The sequence below is a fragment of the Phocoena phocoena genome, chromosome 11 (assembly GCF_963924675.1).
Source record: "Phocoena phocoena chromosome 11, mPhoPho1.1, whole genome shotgun sequence".
Lineage (NCBI taxonomy): Eukaryota > Metazoa > Chordata > Mammalia > Artiodactyla > Phocoenidae > Phocoena > Phocoena phocoena.
In genome coordinates this window covers 91246333-91267058 of record NC_089229.1, presented here as the reverse complement: position 1 = coordinate 91267058, position 20726 = coordinate 91246333, and the positions used below count along the sequence as shown (strand labels likewise).

General features: G+C 38.9%; 1 protein-coding gene across 1 annotated transcript in view; it reads right to left on the bottom strand.

Annotated features, from left to right (window-relative positions):
* The window catches only part of PLBD1 (phospholipase B domain containing 1), a 76238-nt gene that overhangs the window by 20254 nt on the left and 35258 nt on the right, over positions 1-20726 (bottom strand). Inside the window, exons 3-6 of the mRNA XM_065887009.1 lie at positions 17018-17101; positions 15549-15687; positions 13272-13412; positions 12715-12859 (exon numbers count right to left, since the gene is read on the bottom strand). Coding sequence (XP_065743081.1) covers positions 12715-12859; positions 13272-13412; positions 15549-15687; positions 17018-17101 — 509 coding nt within the window. The remainder of the gene's footprint in view (positions 1-12714; positions 12860-13271; positions 13413-15548; positions 15688-17017; positions 17102-20726) is intronic.

The window sequence follows — 20726 nt, the reverse complement described above, 5'->3', positions numbered from 1 at the left end:
ATGCTGGGCTGTCTGACTCCTCTAAGCCAGTCTGATAGTCAATAAATTTTTATTAAACACTTACTGTATCTCAAGCACTGTGCAATGGGTCTCAGCCCAGAGACTGTATCAGAATTCTCTCAGGACCTTCTTCAAAAGGCATATGCCCAGACTGCCCTCTCTGCCCACCTCTGCTCCCCTCTGAGTCTCCACCAGAACTCCTATGTAAGGTTACTGTCTACAGCTGGAAAGTCTTCCGCTTCCTGCCTAAGAAAAGGCAGCCCGTGCTCTCCTTGTTATCCCAGGACATGAAATCCTCCAGCCGTTTATTCTGTCTACTCTGCAATGGACTCAGTCTTCCTACCTTCCAGAATGGCATTCATTTACTTCTCTTCCTGCCAAGATCCTAACTGGAACCAATCAATTTCCCCTTCACTTTCCAGTAATTATTCTTCTATCAAGTACGTATTTTTTTTTTAGCAGATTTCTGCTTAATCCTGCAATAGGAAGGTGATCAATGAAGGATTCATACTATTAGATATTCAAGCACGTGAAGCCATATTCAGGAGTTTGAATATCCTGCAGTGGTCCAAATAAAAGAATTAGTATAATTCTAATTCTAACATAATAATAATAATCTCTTAAAGATTACAGAAAGTAATTATGAAGAGGTGGCTTACATTTAACCAATATTCTGTTATTATCCACATAAAATTGTTTTTCTTCAATAATAATTTATTTTAGGTTATATTATTTGCTTGTTTACTGTTTCCTTTTCCATCTATCCCATAGCATGTAAGTTCCACCAGGGCAGGAACTTTTCCTGTCTTGTTCACTCTAGCACCAGAAAAGGATTTGACACATAGTAGGTGCTCAATAAATGTTAAATCCAAGGAAGAAAGAGAAGATGGTGGTCACTAACATTTACTGTGTACCCACGACACAGCAGAAACCTTTCTTTAGAAGGATGGATACTATCATTTGATCTTCACAAAAAGAGCACTTAGATGAGCTAATTTAAAAAATATTTAGCTATTTAAAGCTAATAAACAGCATTGTCAGGAATAAATTTAGGACTGAACCTCAACACATGCCTTTTCCACTACAACATTCGCCTGACAGATGTGAGGGAAACAGATAGGTAGTCATGGCAAACAGTGACAACACTTATACACAGTAGAGCAAATGCATTCAAAGCAATTGGGAAGAGACTGACTCATGGGGGTTGCATGTTTAGACAGGGTGGAGTTGGGGAAAATCACCTTATGACCAGTCAGTCAAGAAAAGTGTGGAAAATAAGGTGGGATTTCTGGAAAGATAGAAGGGAGGAAGCTTCCTTAGCTAGGTGGGGAAAGATGTTCAAGACAGCTGTGGCCTGGCAGAAGTCATCAATATCCTGGGATGGTGCCAAAGAGGAATACAAAACAAAAGGAAGGTATTGATACGTAGGAAAGCAAAAATGAAGTGCTACAAAATCTATCTATGGTCCTTTGGAATGGGTGCCCTAGTTCTACTTTTATTTCTTCTCCTCCTTTGGTTCTACTTTTTAAAGGCAGAAGATATGAATCTTGGCGTGTGTTAAATCACAGATTGTTTGTATATATTTCAGCCTTATGATCAAAGGATCTAAGATAAAAGAGGTAACATGAAATTAATAAAAGTAATTATACAATTACATTAAAAATGTTTACAACTACAGAGGCAATTTAATAACACATGAAAGTAATAACATTATGGATTATGAAGGAGACTTGACTACATTTTCTTGGGGCTTTGAGACTATTCTTTTATCTCCCTGTGCATCTACTTTCAAGTATTTGAACTTCAAACAGGAGAAGGCTGAGCAAAGTCATGGCTACCCAGACCAGAAAGGCTGCCAGAGTCTGAAAGGATGGGCTTGGACCCAATATGTTAGAATCACCTAGGGTGCTTGTTACAAATGCACGAGCCCAGATCAACTAAATAAGAATTCTTATGGATGGCACTTTAGAATCTGCATTTTTAGCAAGCTCCAGAGGAAATTTTAAGGGGTACGTACATGTGTGTGGGAAGTGATGGGATGCCCAGATGTGATGCAAAGTAGGAACACATGCATGCTTGGTGAAACACACTAAGTGTGTTCCAGAGAGCTCCACTTACAGATAATTAAGCATGAAGCCTCAGCCTCATAGGCATCATCATTATTTACTGTAACCCTCAATTAAAACACTTTGAATAGGTTCCAGCTTTTGTTCCCACACAAAAGCTCCACCCACCTGGCATCCCAGGAGGTCCTTTGAGTTCATGGCTCTTTTAGTTTTAACCATTTAACTTAGATAAAAACAGAACCATTTCTGAAAACAAACACTGGGTATTTTATAGTCAGATATGTTGTGTTTGAACCCCAGTGCCCAACTTCTAAGCTGGGTATTTAACTTCTCTGAACCTGTTTCCTTATTTGAAAAATGCTGATACAATACCCTCCTTGTGAGGTTTTTATGAAAATTAAGTGACATCATACACACCAAATGTGTATTATGCATACACAGAGTGTCAGTTATAATGCCAGGCACATAAATAGAAGCTAAACAAACATTACTTCTTTTCTTTTTATTTCAATAACAAGTTAAGCACAAATGATTTTAAGGTAACTTACTTAAATCTTGGGCGCTGCCCAATGCCCATAAAACTAGTTGGGTCCTAATCATGTCATTCATAATCAGGGTGGCTGCAAAGGATTAGCTTCAAGGTCCAATCCCTGTGCTGAACATACAGGTTTGCATCTGAGATGCCTTGATACCAATTCATGAACATCTCGGACTCTTCTTTTCAAATCAAGGGTATAAAAGGGAGGGCAGGATGAAGAGAAAACAATGAGCTTGTGATATATTCATAGATGACGCTCTCTCAGGCAGCCCCTCCTCACCTCTCACTGCATTTCCCGTCTTTCTCCAGTTTCTACCTGTCCACATCAGAAGGGGTTATCTGTAACCTGTTTCCTTTCTTTTTTCTTCCCATTATCTTTTCCTCCTTCCTTCCTTTTCTCCTTTCCTCCTTCCTTGCATAAATATTTGTTCAGTGATTACAACGTGCAAGGCTCTCTGCTGGCCCTGAGGATGCAGACATGAATACAGAACGTGGGCTCTGAAGAAACTGCGCACAAGGCACCGAGGAGGCTGAAAGGAGGGGTAGCTGACTCAGCCTGAAAATTAGCGAAGGTTTCGACCAGGAGCTCTTGTGATACTTTTGTTAATATGGAAAACATTTGGGTAAAACGCATTTAAAAGGCAATAAAAATGCTCATACCAAGGGTGAGTTTTCCAATGGCAGCACCAAGAAATTTGATGATCTCTCCCACAAGTAAAAATGATAAACACTGTATAAAATTATGTAAAATAACTAGTTGAAGGTACTAGAAGATGCCCAAAGGCAGGGAAAAACTGAGCACTGATCCCATTAGTTAAGAATATGAGTATGGGGACTTCCTTGGTTGTCCAGTGGCTGAGACTCCACGCTTCCACTGCAGGGGCCACAGGTTCAATCCTGGTGGGGGAACTAAGATCCCGCATGGTGCACAGTGCGGCAAAGCAAACAAACAAACAAAAGTTTTTTTTAAAAAAGCATATGAGTATGTGACCTCATTGCTTGAGTGCATTCCTCAATCCCCCAGCCAGCTCTGGTGGTGGGAAACTGCAGCCATAGTGACTTGAGAGGGTATTCAAAGTTCAATGCTGTAGATATCTGAGAATTTAACAGGGAATTTTTTTTTTTTTTTTTTTTGGCTGCATCACACAGCATACGGGATCTTAGTTCCCGGACCAGGGATCGAACCCATGCCCCCTGCAGTGGTAGCAGGGAGTCTTAAGCACTGGACCACCAGGGAAGTCCCAAAGGGGGAAATTTTGAAAGCAAGAGAGAAGTATAGAAGAGCAGAGATCCAAAATCTGAACATAAATTCTGCCTAGTTTCCTGGCTGACCACTAACTATGCAAGAATGTGAGAGATGCCAAAGAGCTTGGGATAAAACCAGAAAGAATTGAGAGATTTACCCTTGTAAGACTGAATTCTTACTGGTGAGATATACAAATCTGCTGCAACTTTGACAGAGGGTGCTCTGCTCTGAGCTCATATACAGCTCAGACTGCTCCAGCTATCAAAGGGCAAGATCCAGAGCTGGAAGAACAAATGGAAATTTAGAGAAAACCTTAGAAACAAGAAAACCACAGAGAGAGTTAGCTCTAAAATCTCAGCTAGTCCCTGCCAAAACCTTTGGCTCTCTATTAAACTACACTGATTAAACACAAAGTAAGTAGAGAAAAAGAAAATCATAAAGATAAGAATGAAAATCAATGAGGAAGAAAAATAGACAATAGGAAACAAATCAATGAAAAGAAAATCTGGTTATTGGAAAATATCAATAAAATTTATATACCTCTAGCTAGACAGATAAAGAAAAAAGATATAATATCATGAATGATTAAAGGTACTTAGCTACAGATCCTACAGACATTAAAAAGTAAATAAAAATATTATAAATAACTTTATATCAATAAACATGATAAATTAGAGTCAATGGGCAAATTCCTTGAAAGACACAAAATTTCAAAACTGATTCAAGAAGAATTAGAAAACCTGAATAGACCTATATTAATGAAAGAAATTGAACTCACAGTTAAAAACTTTCCAACAGATAAAATTCTATGTCTAGATGGCTTAGTCAATGAATTCTTTAAAACATTTTTTTTTTCTTTAAAACATTTAAAGAAAAAATTAATTGCAGTCCTACACAAACTCTTTCAGAAAACATAGAGGGAAAAAATAATTCCAAACTCAGTTTATAAGAACAAGCTTACCCCAATACCAAAACTATTAAAAGAAAAGGAAGCCACAGTCCAATATGTTTCATGAATACTAGATGAAAAAATCCTTAACAAAATATTAGTACGTTGAATAAAAAATAAATAAAAAAGAATAATATATTATGATTAAGTGGGGTTTATCCCAGGAATGCCAAGTTGATTTAATATCTGAAAATTAATCAGTGAAACTCACCATATTAATACAGGATGAATATCATATGATCATAGATAGAAGCTGAGAACTGCACAAAATGCAGCACTCATTCATGATAAAAACATTAAGCAAAGTAGGAAGAGATGGGATCTTCTTTAACCTTATAAAGGGTATCCAGAAAGCCTACAATTAACATCATACTTAATGGTGAATGACTGAATACTTGTCCCTTTAAGATCAGGAACAAGGCAAAGATTTCCATGCCACTTCTAGTCTACGGTGTCCTGGAGGTCTTACCCAGTACATTCATGAAAGAAAACAAAGACATACAAGGTAAGAGAGAAGTAAAACTGTCTTTATGCAAAGATGGCCTGATTATGTATCTAGAAAAATCCCAAGAAATCTACAAAAAAGCTATTAGATTGATACATTAACTTAGAAAGTTCTCAAGAGAAAAAGTAAATATACAAAAAAATAATATTTCTATATTGTGGTGGTGGTGTTTAACTTTCCACAAATTCCTTGACAATTTTCCCTTTAAAAGATAGATTCTAATTTCCTTTTCTTGAATGTGGGCTGATCATAATAACTTCCTTCTAATAAACAGAATGTGGTGGAAGTGACAGTATATGACGTCTGAGACTAGGTCATAACAGGTATTGCTGTCTCTGCCGTGTTCTTTCAGATCACTTGGTCTGGGGGAAACCAGGAATCCTGTCCTGAGGATACTTGAGCAGTCCTGTGAAGAGGCCCATGGAGGGGAATCAATTTCCCAGCACCATCTTCTTGACCATGGAAGTGAGTCACCTTGGAAGTACATCCTTTAGCTTTAGTTAAGTTACCAGAGATTTCAGCCCCTCAGTCTCTGAGTCTTCAGCTAAAACTCCAGATACAGTGAAGTAGAGACAAGCTCCCCTCACTGGGCCCTATCTAAGTTCCTTATCCATAGAGACAATGAGATACTAAATGGTTATTGTCATTTCAAGTCACTGATTTTGGGGGTGATTTGTTATGTAGCGATAGATAACTAATGCATATATACAAGCAATGAACAATTGGAAAAAGGAATAAAAAATTGATTCTGACTACAGTAGCATCAAAAATCATTTAGGATTCAAATTAATTTAAGGTATGTAAGACCCATATACTAAAAACTACAAAACATCGCTCAAATTAAAGAAGATCTAAATAAATAAACAATATTCGTGGGTTGGAAGACTCAGTATTACTGACAGGTTGATTATCTCTGATTGACTTAAACCTTCAATGCAATGGAAATCAGTAGATCTTTTTCTTGACATGAACAAATTTTATTTTTTAATACAATTTCTAAAGGTCACATTCCACTTACAGTTATTACAAAATATTGGCTATATTCCCCATGTTGTACGATACATCCTTGTAGCCTATCTTACACCCAATAGTTTGTACCTCCCACTCCCCCTACCCTATAAACCCCTCCCCCACCTCTCCACTGGTAACCACTAGTTTGTTCTCTGTATCTGTGAGTCTGCTTCTTTTTTGTTAAATTCACTAGTTTGTTGTATTTTTTAGATTCCACATAAGTGATATCACATAGTATTTGTCTTTCTCTGTCTGACATAAGTGAAATAATTAACTTAGTGTAACGCCCTCTAAGTCCATCCATGTTGCTGCAAATGGCAAGATTTCATTCTTTATTATGGCTGAGTAATATTCCATTGTGTATATGTACCACATCTTCTTTATCCGTTCATCTGTTGATGGACATGTAGGGTGCTTCCATGTCTTGGCTATTGTAAATAATGCTGCTATGGACATTGGGGTGCATGTATCTTTTCAAGTTAGTGTTATTGTTCTTTTCAGATATATACCCAGGAGTGGAATTCCTGGGTCATATGGTAGTTGTATTTTTAGTTTTCTGAGAAGCTTCCATGATGTTTTCCACAGTGGCTGCAGCAATTTACATTCCCACCGACAGTGTACGAGGGTTCCCTTTCTCGACATCCTTGCCAACATTTGTTATTTGTGTTCTTTTTGATGGTAAGTAGACCTCTGCACTGCAGTGTTCATGCAGTGGTAATGCCCACCTTTTCAATGCCGTCATTCCCTATGGGATTCTTGACTGCATAGCCAAAATCAAGAGTTGTCTGTATACAGTATCCTGGTGGAGGACTAGCCAGGGCTTTTTTTTTTTTTTTTTAGCCAGGGCTTTTATCTTGCTTTGCCCTATCACCTCTTAGGTAAAACAGACCATGGTTATTCAAAACCTTCTTTTTTTGCTTCAATAATACAGGGCCACCTTTCTTAAGAGTATTCAGAGCTTCAGGCAAGTAATTTTTGCAGGGCCCCTGCCTAAATAAACAATTTGATTAAGAAATATATGACAAAATTCAAGGGCCCATGTGAAGTGTAGTGATTTATTAATGAAGATTTAGAATAGTGAGTAGAGAAACACACTAATGTATCTGTCTATCGTCCAATCAGTGTATGTGAAGATGCTTTGTAATGTCCAGGTTCTTTATAGTGCGATGCATTATTTCTGGAAAATTTTATATCTCCCTTCATGAGAAAAAAGCAGCAATACTATTATTACTCTCAAAGCCATGACTCTTTGTAACCTGTTTGCACTGAAACAACATAGATTTCTTTGCCTCTGCAGTTCCTTAACACCATTTACTTAATGACTCTGCAACGTTTATCATGTCACCTGTGAATACTGAATTCTAATGACTGTCTAAGAAACCATTACTGTGCTTTGTTAATCATGACCACAATGGCAAGTCTTACCCACAGTATTAAGAAAAATGTGAATGATAGTTCTTTTCCTGGTTATTAATTACATTCAGAATTTTATAGAGTAAACATACATCAGCGTATTTCCAACTTTTGTCTGTCTTCTCTCAGACTTCTTATGCTATAATCAGTGCTCTCCTAGAATTTGATCTCTATCCATGCTGCCTACACCCCTACCTTTGATACACTCCCACCGTGGGTAGGAGAGGTGAGAAGCCTGAGGCAGGAGGCAGAAGAGCAGTCTCAGCTGCTCCACAGAATATCCATCCAACTTGTAACCGACTCGTGCGAGCAGGATGTCACCTCATCAGCTGGAGGCATGAGATCTGTTACAAAGGCCTGGTTGTGTCAGAAAGCAAGGTACGCGGGCCTCTCACTGTTGCAGCCTCTCCCGTTGCGGGGCACAGGCTCCGGACGCGCAGGCTCAGTGGCCATGGCTCACGGGCCCAGCCGCTCCGCGGCATGTGGGATCTTCCCGGACCGGGGCACGAACCCGTGTCCCCTGCATCGGCAGGCGGACTCTCAGCCACTGCGCCACCAGGGAAGCCCAAAAGCAAGGTTTTTAAAGCCCTTTCAGGGGCCAGGGCCAGCCCTCCCCACAGCACTACTGAACACGTGGTGCTGAGCCTGCAGGGGGAGCCGCGACTGCCACAGGGCCCAGTGGGGGAGCTACAGAGTAAAGCTCACTTGTCACCTCCCCTGCTGCCCTTGGGTAGAAAGGAAGCAGCACTGCAGTGAGAACACGGGTGAAAGCAGATGCTTAAGCCCAAGGGTAAGCGTGACCTTTGGCAGCCTTGGGCCTAGTGACAGTTGCAAAAACTGGGGCTCCAGACAAGTGAATAAGCTTTTTACCTGGGAAGTGTTGCCGAGCTGTAGTGAGGCCAAGGGGATGTACAAGGATGGTGTCTCCCAGCTTATGTCTCCTGGCAATGTCTCCTTAGCCTCTAGATGCGTGGGAAACATGAAGTCTGTCTGAAGCTGAAGCACCAGGCTAAGTAAACAGGTCTTTTTCACAGGGATACTTGGGTTTTATTTCAGCTTGCTGTCTGTGCAGTGCCCTGGGCGTGGTAGCCTGCCAAGAGCTGTCTTTCTGATCGTTACCGTCTTGTGGAGCTCAGGAACGCCAGGGCCCCTGGCCAGCAAGGCCGGGGGATCAAGAGGTGTCCCCTATGTGGACTGAATGTGTTCACTGGCTTTAGCAGGGCAGCTGGCGAGTGGAGGGGATGGGGCCCGCTCACTGGCTTCAGAAAGGCAGTTCTTCAGCCCCAGCCAGGGGGCAGGGGAGTGTTGCAACCACTGCATGTGCAGACTTCAGCAAGGAAGTAGGACACTGCAACGACCACTCACCCCTGCCTGCTTCGCTAGGCAGTGGGAGGGTGTTGCATCCAGGCTCACCCACCTGTGCTAGCACGCTAGGTGGAGAATGCACCAATGGCTTCCGCCAGCGCCTCTGCCTGCAGGACCATTTTGGTTGTCCCCTGCCTCTCCAGCCTTTAGACTGGCAAATGAATCTTCCTCACATATGGCACTTTCCAAACTGTTGTTATTTTTCTGGGTCTTGGGGTGTGTAGGACCACATGCAAATCCTTTACTAGGGGAATCTCAGTTTCCTATAGCACTTTGGTACCCTTGGACATCAGCCCTGTTGGGTTCCTAAGCCAAACGTTTTGGGAGCTCATCATTCTGGTGTGGACCGCAGGGGCTGGGGTGCCTGGTGGGCGTCACCAATCCCTTGCTCCTCCTGGAGAAGCACCTGTCTCATGAGATCCCTCCTTATCGCGTGTTGCTGCACACAATAAAGTGGGGTCTTTTGCAAGACCATGTCTCTACCTCTCCTACCTGTCTCAGTGTGGTCCTTTTATTCTCTGCTGTGGGAATCAGTTCATTTCATTTTCAGATCTTTTTCAGAGGGAAATGATCCAAAGGTAGCTGTAGATTTAGGGTGCCTGTGAGAGCAGGTGAGTTCAGAATCTTCCTACTCTGCCACCTTGGACCCCACCTTAAATCCTTTCTAGATTAAGATGGAGGTTATTATATTATTTCCTTGAATAACTACCTGTATTTTTACGGAGTCAGCTGGGACTCTCCTGAACACAGAGCATGAGACTGGCTTAGATAAGCCTGGGTGAGCTGGGGTCTGCAAATCCTTTTGCAATATTGATGAATGTATTGTGAAGGATTACTACTGTTCCTCCTATTCTATGCTAGAGTACAGTTTTGGGAGTGCCCTTCCAACAATTCTTATTAGGCAATTATCCCTCAAGGATTCTGGCAAGGACAACAGGAACACTATTACAATATGAATCTTCCAGCCGTATATTGACTGACCATCTGCAAAACTTTATGTGGTTGGAGTTGCCTGGACTGTTGCCTCAGGCTTCTACATGTTCTGTGGGAAGCCTCTCTTGTCCTCCTCTCGTGGGCCAGACATTTTGTAATTCTAAAATGCAAATCTATTAATGTCACTTTCACTTGTCATTTTAATGGTCTTGCATTGCCCTTCATTCCCTCTCCCTGGCCTTCTCCACACCTTCTCTTGCCCATAGGCCTTTACATGTGCTGTTTGTTCCACAGGGAACATTCTATCACCCCATTATCCCCATTAACCCGGGGAATTTACACTTGCCTTTGAGTCTCAACATAAATTTTACTTTCTCTTAAAAGCTATCTCATCATCCCCAAACTAGGCTTCTCTATTATTACACAAATCACACTTTAGTCATTGCTTTTTTATTTGTGTCTATTTTTCACCAGAATGTAAAGTTTGTTAGAATAGGGGCTGCATTTGTCCTGTTTTTCATCACAAATACTCCACTTAGCACATTTTAATAGAAAATTGTAGCTGAACAAATTATATCATGACTTGATCTATCGGTTCTGACTCAATAACTCTTAATATCCTTGTCCGTAACAGGAAGAGCCTCCAGGTCCTGCCCCTTTGAATACAAAACTGACACCACGCTCCTAACCCACTCAATCTATCACGGTACTCCTGCACCAAAGAAAAACAACAAGTCACCTAGCTTATTTCTGGCATCAGCAGCGCATACACATGGCATAAAGTTCACGGTAAAGCTTAGTTTGGTATCTATGCGATGAATTCCGTGTGGCTGATCCCATAACTAAACAATTCTTTGTAATATAAATAAAATTCGACATGTGTGCTGTTGAGAACAAAGCAGTCCAGTTAGAGAAATTATGAATGACATTGCTCCACTGGCTCCTGTAAAAACATCTTGGAGTAAAAAAAAAAAAAAAAAAAAAGTCTTTTGTTTTCTCTCAGTTTAATTGCTCTAAAGAGCTCTATTATCTATATGTCTACTTCTAAATCTATCTATTCTGGAAGATATATATGCAAATATGAGCAAGGTCAAAAGTTTCACAGGAAATCCCTTCACGTCCTTCTCCACCACTACCTTTGGGATTCAAGACTATTAAGACTATGGAAGAACACCATTCTGCAGAGATTTCAAAGCAAAAGTTTCAGGTAACAACTGGACTTTGCATTCTATCACAAACAAGAGGAAGAGTACGAATATTTGACTGTCTCAGTATCTTGCCGTCGTTACATTTCAGTGCAAAGGAACACAGAAGAATCAAAGCACAGTCTAACTTGGAGAAAGGAGTTCTCAGTCCGCCTCAGTACTAAAACAATTGAGCAAACTACGACAAAGATGAAATCAAAGTGGTCTCAAAGGAAGGATCAGGTCACAAGGACAGAAAGACATCACTTTATTCCCCTGGTCAGAATTCCCGATAGGGTGATGTTAATATTATCAAGAACAACAGTGCCAGAAGGGACAATAATACTCTGACACAAATACTCTTACAAAGCTAGATATGACAGGTGGTTGGTATAACCACCCTGTAAGTTGCATATATGTAATTAAAGGTCAAAAGTGTCCACATCACACCTGCATTGGACACTTAGACGTTTGGTAAGAATTTCCCCCTTGCCTTTGCTCATGGTGTTTCCTGAAGAGGTTGCAAACCTGCAGTTGAGGGCAATTCCAGCTAGCAGACACACGTTTTGGGGTTTTGTTTCTCAAATCCGTATTTCTCTCTTGAGAAGCTAGAGGATATGGAAATACCGATCTCCACATGGCTGGGTGACAATAGTCAGTGGGAGCCGACTGGCTCCCTGTCAATGGACCATGTGTTTGCTACAATTGTTTCCATTTCTATTTTCTTATACCAGCCCCTTCATTCATTTGCATCATCTTCTGTCTCCCTTAGGTATGGGAGTTTGCAATCCCAACTCTACAAAGATCATCCTTCCCATCCATCTCTACCTGCTCAAATTCTAGTCATTGTCCATGGTTCATCTCAAATGTCCACCTTTTTCCTTTACCCCACAATCAGATGTGAGCTGTCCCTATTTTGAATACTCACAACATTTCTTACACTTCTTTTGTAGCCTATACAGTCTCCAGTAATAATATTGTTCTTATCTGTATAGTACTTATCTTGTTTGTGTAAGATCTATAAGCTTGCACATTCATTCACCCATCCATTCAGCAAAAATTTGTTAAGTGCTAGGTGCCACATACTAGGTAAACTGCTGTGGATATTGCAAAGAATAAGAGAAATGGATAAATCACCTATACTCCAATTTAAAGAAAAAAGAAATCATAAAAAAAGAGAAATGGAGACAGGCTCTCAAGGAGATGCTGAGACCAGGATCTACCTCGTTCATCTTTGATTCTACTGCAGAGCCTAGGCAAGTGCCTTGTGCTTAAATACTCAATTGGCATTTGTTGAAGTGAAGTTTTGTCAACCCTATTAACATAGTTTATGACATTCTATTAAACACAAGTATTAGAGCTATATTTCATAGCACTCTAAAAACCAATTTTGATTAATGTATGCTAATCACTAAACATTTCTTCTTCCACTCCAGTTAAATCACTAAGGTTTTATCCTGAAATAGTACTCAGAGTACTCAGATGTCTCTCTAAATTTATTTACCTGGGTAACTGCTGAAAGAGAGGCGACTACTCCTGGTGTCTTTATCAATGATGTTGAAGTCCCAGTGTTTATATATCCTGAGCATGGCAGCATACGTGTACCAGCTTGAGTGAGCAAAAAAGATGTTCTCAAATCCAGGAAGAACCTATAGCCAGAATCATAGTGAAGTATACAGATAACTGACTACAAATGTAGGAAGTGTAGAAGGATTATGTCTATTAAGGCGTTTACTGCTGTTTTTGTTACTGGAAAATTAACCTTTAATGTGCACAAAACAGACAGAGTCTGTCCTAGCTTCCAAAATGGAAGACTCTGGATGGTGGGAGTGGCAGGTACATAGAGCATGGGAAAAATGATGGAAGAAACGGGTAACATCACGTACATCCAATTCCCTCCATCAGTTCCTTCTAGTTCTTAACTTCTCTGACAGAGGAACCCATGAGCTGATATATAACTATAGCTGGGAGGGATGAGATGTTACCATACTTGGGTGACATATAGAAAAAGTCCATATGGACCAGAAGAAGGATGAAGAGAAAGGCTGTCGCATGTCTCACCTTAATAAGAGCAGAGCAATGTCCCATGTCCCATCTCTTAAAAACCTCCAGGCCGGACTTTTTTGTGGGAGAAAGTGAGGGAATCAGGTCCAGCAGATCTCCAACAGCATTCAGGAACTGAATCTGGAACAGGGTTATGGGCTGGGAAAAGAGAGAGACTGCACTTAACATTGATTTCAGACAATCAGATGTCATTGTCTATTGTGAGGGCTCCTGTTGCTAGGTATCCATTACATTATTGCTTTGTGAAGGTTCCCTAATGTAACAGATACACTAGATTTTATTGTAGTTTATAAAATGATTTTTATTACTTTATAGTTTGTGAGACATTTTAGCCTGTTAGCCACAGATTTGGGGAGTGGGTCCTATGAGAGTAAAATAAACAGAGCCCTCTGCTTGCATTCCTCTACAGCAGGTTTTTTCAGCCTTGGCACTAGTGATATTTGGGGCCAAATAAGTCTTTCTTGTTGGGCAGGGGGGCTGGGCATTGTAGGAAGTTTAGCAGCATCCCTGGCCTCTACCCACTAGATATCAGTAGCACCCTCCCAATTTTGACAACCCAAAATGTCTAGGCATTGCAAAATGTCCTCTGGTGAGAAATCATCCTTAGCTGAGAAGCACTGCTTTACAGCGAAAATATTCAACTAAGGTGCTTTTGATTTTGATCGTATGTTTAAAACAGGACTAACAGACTTGACAGCATTAAACCTGAGGCAATTATCAGGCTTGAACATGAACTCTGTGTTAACTAGAGAGCACTGCTCCAGCAAGATTCAAACCACCAGAGTCGCCCAGGGCTAGGCATCTACAAACAAATTGGTTTTCGGGCAGAGGTGGTGAGAAGACAAATACACATGACAATTTTAACAAAAGCAAAAGCAAGAAGAAAAACCACCTGATTATTTATTTATATAAACATTCTCTTTGTTCTGTTTTTGAATAAGTAATCCATTCACTATTCAATATTTTTTTAAATTATAAGATCTATAGTGGAAATTCTCTTCACTCCTATCCTCTGTTCACTCAAGACCCACCCTGTCTCCAGTTTACTACCACTTTTATTGGTTTCTTGCGTATCTTTAGACTTCTAAAAATGTCTTACAAATACATTTTTTAACATAAACGATAGTGTGTTACATATACTTGTCTTCACCTTGATTTTTTTCTCTTAATATCTTTTCATATCTTGGGGACCTTTCCATATTTGATATAAAAATCTTCCTCATTCTTTTAAATAGTATTCCAATGAATGGATGCATTATAATATTTTTAACCAGTATTTTATTGGTAGACTTTCAGGTGGTTTCTAGTCTTTTGCCAATATAAATAATGTAACAATAGTCAGACTTGGACACATCATTTTGTATGTGTGTGAGTCTGTGTGTGGGACAGAGCTCTAGAAATGATTTTGATTTTAATAGATATTTCCAAATTGTTTTCATAGGGCTTATTTCAATTATACTATTACAGCCTAACAACATATTAAACAACAGTTTGACAGGTGAAAAACAGTATCTCATTGTAGTTTATACTGGCATTTCTTCTACTATGAGCACTGCTGAGCATATGTTTAAAAATCTTTGGATTTATTTTTTGTGAACTGTGAACTGTGAATGTGCTTTATCTGTTTTTCTACCAGGTTATTCTTGTTTACCTACTTTTAAGAGTTCTTTAAGTATTAGAGAGATTAGTTCATTGTCTCCGAGATGAATTGCAATATATCTTTCAGTTTGTAATTTGCTTTTAAATATTTTGCCTTTATTTTAAAAATTAAGAATGATACCATACATATGAAAGAATAAAGATGTATATGCACAGTTTAAGGAAAAATAATAAACTCCTATTACCCACCTCACAGTTTTTTAAAAACAGAATATTATACATAATAATATATAATAATATATAATCATAGAATATTATTGTACATTTTATAAAACTTAGACATTTTTCTTTAACAAACATGTTGTCTAAAACACTTGCTTTATTAGGTTAATTAAATAGCTAGTACATTCATATGGGGCTCTTTAACCTACCCCAGAGTATAGCATGAATGAGACTGAAAGAACACAGAAACAAGCTGGTTTATTTGTGAGTTAACCTGACACTGAGTCAGGTGCTAGTAATGAGATAGATAAGACAGTTCTTTTGTGCAAGAAATTTATTCTCTAGTCCTAATTTGATCTTCTCCTTAATTGGAATGTATCAATAATTTTAAAGATAATTTTCAATATTCTTGCCATACCATATAAATCCTGAGTAGCTTTTAAAAAATCTTACCTTTGTTCCTTCTACTATAGCCCTCTTCGTGGCCCCTACATATAGCCCATCCATTTGTGCCATAACATAGCCTGTGTGTCTCCAAAATGGGTCATCCTTGTAATTTTTGATGTTATCCCGGGCCCACTGATCTTGCTTCCTGGAAGACAAATTAGATTTGTACTAGAGGTCTCCATCCAAAGCTAAATTAAACCCAGGTATTTAGAGATTATATATTCAGATACTTATGTTAGCTAGTATAATTTAAATTCTGGATCTTATAACATTCCAATCACTTTGAAAGGATATCAGAGCAAATCCTAAGTGATTTTTAATTTCTCCCAAGGACTATGACTCTTCCATTATAACTTCCCCCATGCTCTATCTAGAACTATCTAGAAACACAGGTGTAATATTTACTTATCTGTGATACTGAGACCTAAGAAAGTCGAGGATAGACTGGTTCAAATATATCTTATATAAAATCATGTTTCACTAAAACGGTAAGGACAAGTTGATTAACTTTTCTTTGTAGATAGAAGTGATAAACAACAGGAAAAGACAAAAGCTCTTAAGGACAGGGGTGGTTTGTATCTGTCTGTATTTCTCTCAGATCATTTTCATAGTTTATGGTTTGCCCTATTCCAGTTGTCGCTAATAACAGCCTCAATGCCTCTGTCCTAGGAAAAAGTCTTTTTTTTTTAATAGTCCTTTCATTCTCTTCTCCTTTTGTTGTCTGCACTTTATGCAGGATGAGCTGATATAAATTTGTATACTAAATGCTATTTCTGGTGTGTTCAGGCTATATCTCTAGATCAATTTAAAAATACAGTGCCACGGCTCCATGGGATCTGGCCCAGAGGCTCTGTAGGACCTTAGCATCTGGCGAAGGGGTTGCTTAGTATATAATTTGGAGGGCCAAACCAAGAGCTCCTTTATCCCCAAATTAGTCTCATAGTCTGTCATCCCACAAATATAAAACAGATTTTCTGAATATCGAGAATTATTAGTCTTCAGAAAACTTTACTAAAATGGAAATATTCTCAGAGGATGTTAAGAATTATAACTTTAGATATGAGCTAACTTCCCAGCTAAGATGAGTCACCAGGTCCATGAAATGGAAACACCTTTCAGAGGGAGGAGGAAGGATTTCTGCAAGGAGAGAAGCCTCCAGGTGGAAGGGATCCAGGGGTTTGACTTTGCCTGTCTTGCACTGGTGAGGTCCTCCTCCAGCTGCATCAGCAACTGATAATGGGATACTCAACCTGACCTCTGAAAGAGCACAAATTAGAAGGCATTTGTCCACAACCAGTTTTCATGCCATCACCAAAAGGTGCTACACTTAACTACAAGAACTACTCCAGATTCCTGCCTAAGAGATGGAAAAGAAATTGGTGAAGGAGAAATTGCTGTTTGAAATGACAGATTCAAGCCCTGAAGCCTCAACAGCAATGAGAAGAGGAAAGCTTACGTTAAAGAGGAATACTTACGTTAAAAACTCCTGTACTTTATCCACCACGGAACGTTCCTTAATCAGCTGTGGGTAGAGGTTTGTGAAGTGGTCATACATATGTCTGAAAGGAGAGATGAAAATTGTTACATTTCCATTTTACTTCTTGGATTTTCCCATCACAGTAAATTACCCAGTATTTTGGCTAACTGGGATGTTCCCTATGGCAAACCTTCTCTATCTTCTTTTATAAATCAAATGCACAATTTAAAATGGGGAAATATTGGGACTTCCCTGGTGGCGCAATGGTTGAGAATCCTCCTGCCAATGCAGGGAACAAGGGCTCGATCCCTGGTCCGAGAAGGTCCCACAGGCCATGGAGCAACTAAGCCCGTGCGCCACAGCTACTGAGACTGTGCTCTAGAGCCAGGTCTCTGCAATAAGAGAAGCCACCGCAACGAGAAGCCCGCACACCGCAGCTAAGAGTAGCCCCCACTCGCCGCAACTAGAGAAAGCCCGCGCGCAGCAGCGAAGACCCAGTGCAGCCATAAATAAATAAATAAATAAATTTTAAAAAAATAAAAAAATAAAATTGGGAAATATTCCCAACATATAGAAAAGCATAGAATATAACAAACACCCAAGTATCCACTACCCAACTACATAAAATCATTAGATTTTGCCACATTTGCTTCATATTTTTAAAAAAAGATATAAAATAGAAGATAGAGTTCAACCGCTGAAACTAACTGTCCTCCCTTCTCCCCAGAGGCAACTGCAGTCTTGAATGAGTGATTTATTGTTCTCATGTACATTTTTATACCATCTCTCTCTCTATATATATTTAATCATAAATAATGTATATTATTATTAATCATGTTTCAGGACAAATATAAATAAGATCATACTATCTACCACCCTAACTTGTTTATTTTTCTCCACATGATATTTTGAAAGAATTATCTGTTATCATCTGCAGCTTAAACTTATTCTTTTCATGTGTTGATGGTATCCCGTTATGACTATATAAAAATTCATTTATGCAGTCCTATGGTAGACATTTAACTGGTTTCTAATTTTTCGCTACTACAGTGCAACTTCAAACATTGTTGTAAATGTCTCTTTGTACACATTTGTTTTTCTAGTATGTATGTGTATATATACATATACATATAAAAGCAGAATTTCTGGGTTGAATGTTCTATACACCTATAGTTACTAGATACTGCCAAATTGTTCTCCACAGTGATTGTACCAAATTACATTCTCCCCAACTACATGTTAGATCTCTCCTTGCTCCTTACCCTCGCCAACACTTGGCACAGTCAGACTTTCGAATTTTCAACAGTCTGTTGTAGCTGAAATGATTCTGTGTTTTAATTTCCATTCCCCTCAGCGTTACTGGCTATTTGAGATTTTTTAAAACTTATTTAAAAAGTTAAATGTCTGGGCTTCCCTGGTGGCGCAGTGGTTGGGAGTCTGCCTGCCGATGCAGGGGACACGGGTTCGTGCCCCAGTCGGGGAGGATCCCGCATGCCACGGAGCGGCTGGGCCCGTTGAGCCTGCGCATCCGGAGCCTGTGCTCTGCGGTGGGAGAGGCCACAGCGGTGAAAGGCCCGCGTACCACAAAAAAAAAAAAAAAAAGTTAAATGTCCCTCATACGCTATACAGTAAACATTTTTGGTGAGCTATAATTGACATACAACATTGTATAATGATTCAATACATTTATATATTGCAATGTGATTATCACCATAGCATCAGCTAACACCTCTACCATGTCACGTAATTGTAATTTCTTTTTGGTGGTAAGAACAATTAAGATCTAATCTCTTAGAAACTCTGAAGTTTATAATACAGTATTGTTGACTATAATCACTATGCTGTGCGTTGGCTCTCCAGGACTTATCTACTAGTTGCAAGTCTGTATCCTTGAACAACATCTCCTCAATTAAAGGTTTTTGAATTGATGAAAATAATCCATTTACATCTGTTGTGATTTTCATATACTTGAATTTATTTCTGCGTTTACCATCCCTTTTTTTTGTCTCTCTTTTATGGTTTCTCTGTTTAAATAATATTTTCATTATCCTTCTTTTTACTTCTGCTAATTTAGAAGCTTTATATAAAATGTACAATTGACTCTTGAACAACATGACTTTGTACAGCAAGGGTCCACTTATACATGGATTTTTTCAGCAATTACATACTCTTTGGATATGGAGGGCCGACCATAAGTCTACATGAGGATTTTTGACTGTGCAGGGTTGGGGGTGAGGACTCAGCATCTCTAACCCCAGCATTGTTCAAGGGTCAGCTGCATTTCTATTCCATTACTGATCATCATTAAAAATTGTGAAAACATTCATTATTATGCATTTTATTATAAAATATAAATGACTTTGGGGGGGGCAGTAGGCATGCAGGATCTTAATTCCTCGACCAAGGATCAACCCGTGCCCACTGCAATGGAAGCATGGAGTCCTACCCACTGGACTGCCAGGGAATTCTTATATAAAATCTAAATGAATTTTCTATTTCTCTCCTCCTCCAAACATACATATTTTAGCAAGCTTTACCCATTGATATCACCCATCATGTTATTGTTCGAAGATTTAGTTTTACCTTTTGATTAAAGAAATATTAAAATAAATTTTATTGTTTACCTTTTACAATCAAATTTTATTAACTTCTTTGTGTTTTGTGTTAACTATTGTCCTTTATATCCCAAATGTTCCCTCTTACTATATTTGTTAATGTATGTCCTATAATAGTTTAATAGAAGCCTGTGAATGGTAAAATATTTTAACTTATATATCTAAAAATATCCTTATTTTGCCCTTGCTCTTGGATAATTTAAACGGTTTTAAAACTCTAGTTAGTTATTCTTCCTCAGTACTTTAAAAATATCATCCTCATATCTTCTGGGTCTATTGTTGCTAATGAGAGGTATGCTGTCAGTCAAGCTGAGATTCCTTTGTAATCAATGTTTTTCTTTCTGATAGCTTTTTAAATTATTCCCTTTATCCTCAAATTTCTGTAGTTTCATCCTCTGTGTTGTAGCACTTTAATAGGCTGTGTCTTCCAACTAAGGACTCGTGTCTTTCTCAATTTTGATCAATTCTCACTATTACCGTCAACTATTGGTTATCTGCAATTCCCTCCAGTTTCTTTTTCTGGGACTCCTAATAGACATATGTTGGAGTTTCTCAATCAAACTTCTCTGTTTAATAACAGCTTTCTCATTATTTTTACCCTTTTCTCTTTTGGGGCAGTGTACTGTACAAATCTCTCAATACTAATGTCTGATTCAGAAATTATTTCTCTGAGTTGGTCTAGTCCAGGGTTTGCCCACTTACTGATATTTTAAAAAATTAATTTCCATAATTTTCATTTATGATATTTCAAGCAGGTTCTTTTAAAATATCTACCTGTCTTCTTACTTCTTCCTTTTTGTTCCATAAAATTTTCAAGTTTTCCTTCATATATATATGTGTGTGTGTGTGTGTGTACATATATTTTGTTGTCATTGTTGTGACCTGCAGCTTGAATGATCCTAGCTCCCCAACCAGGGACTGAACCTGCGACCTCGGCAGTGAAAGCGCAGAGTCCTAACCACTGGACCACCAGGGAATTTCCAAGTTTTCCTTCATTTAAAACTTAGAGTACCTTAAGCATATTTAAAGTCTTTGTTAAACCCATCTACAAAATTAATCTGGAGTGTATTAATGACTTACTTTATTGTTGAT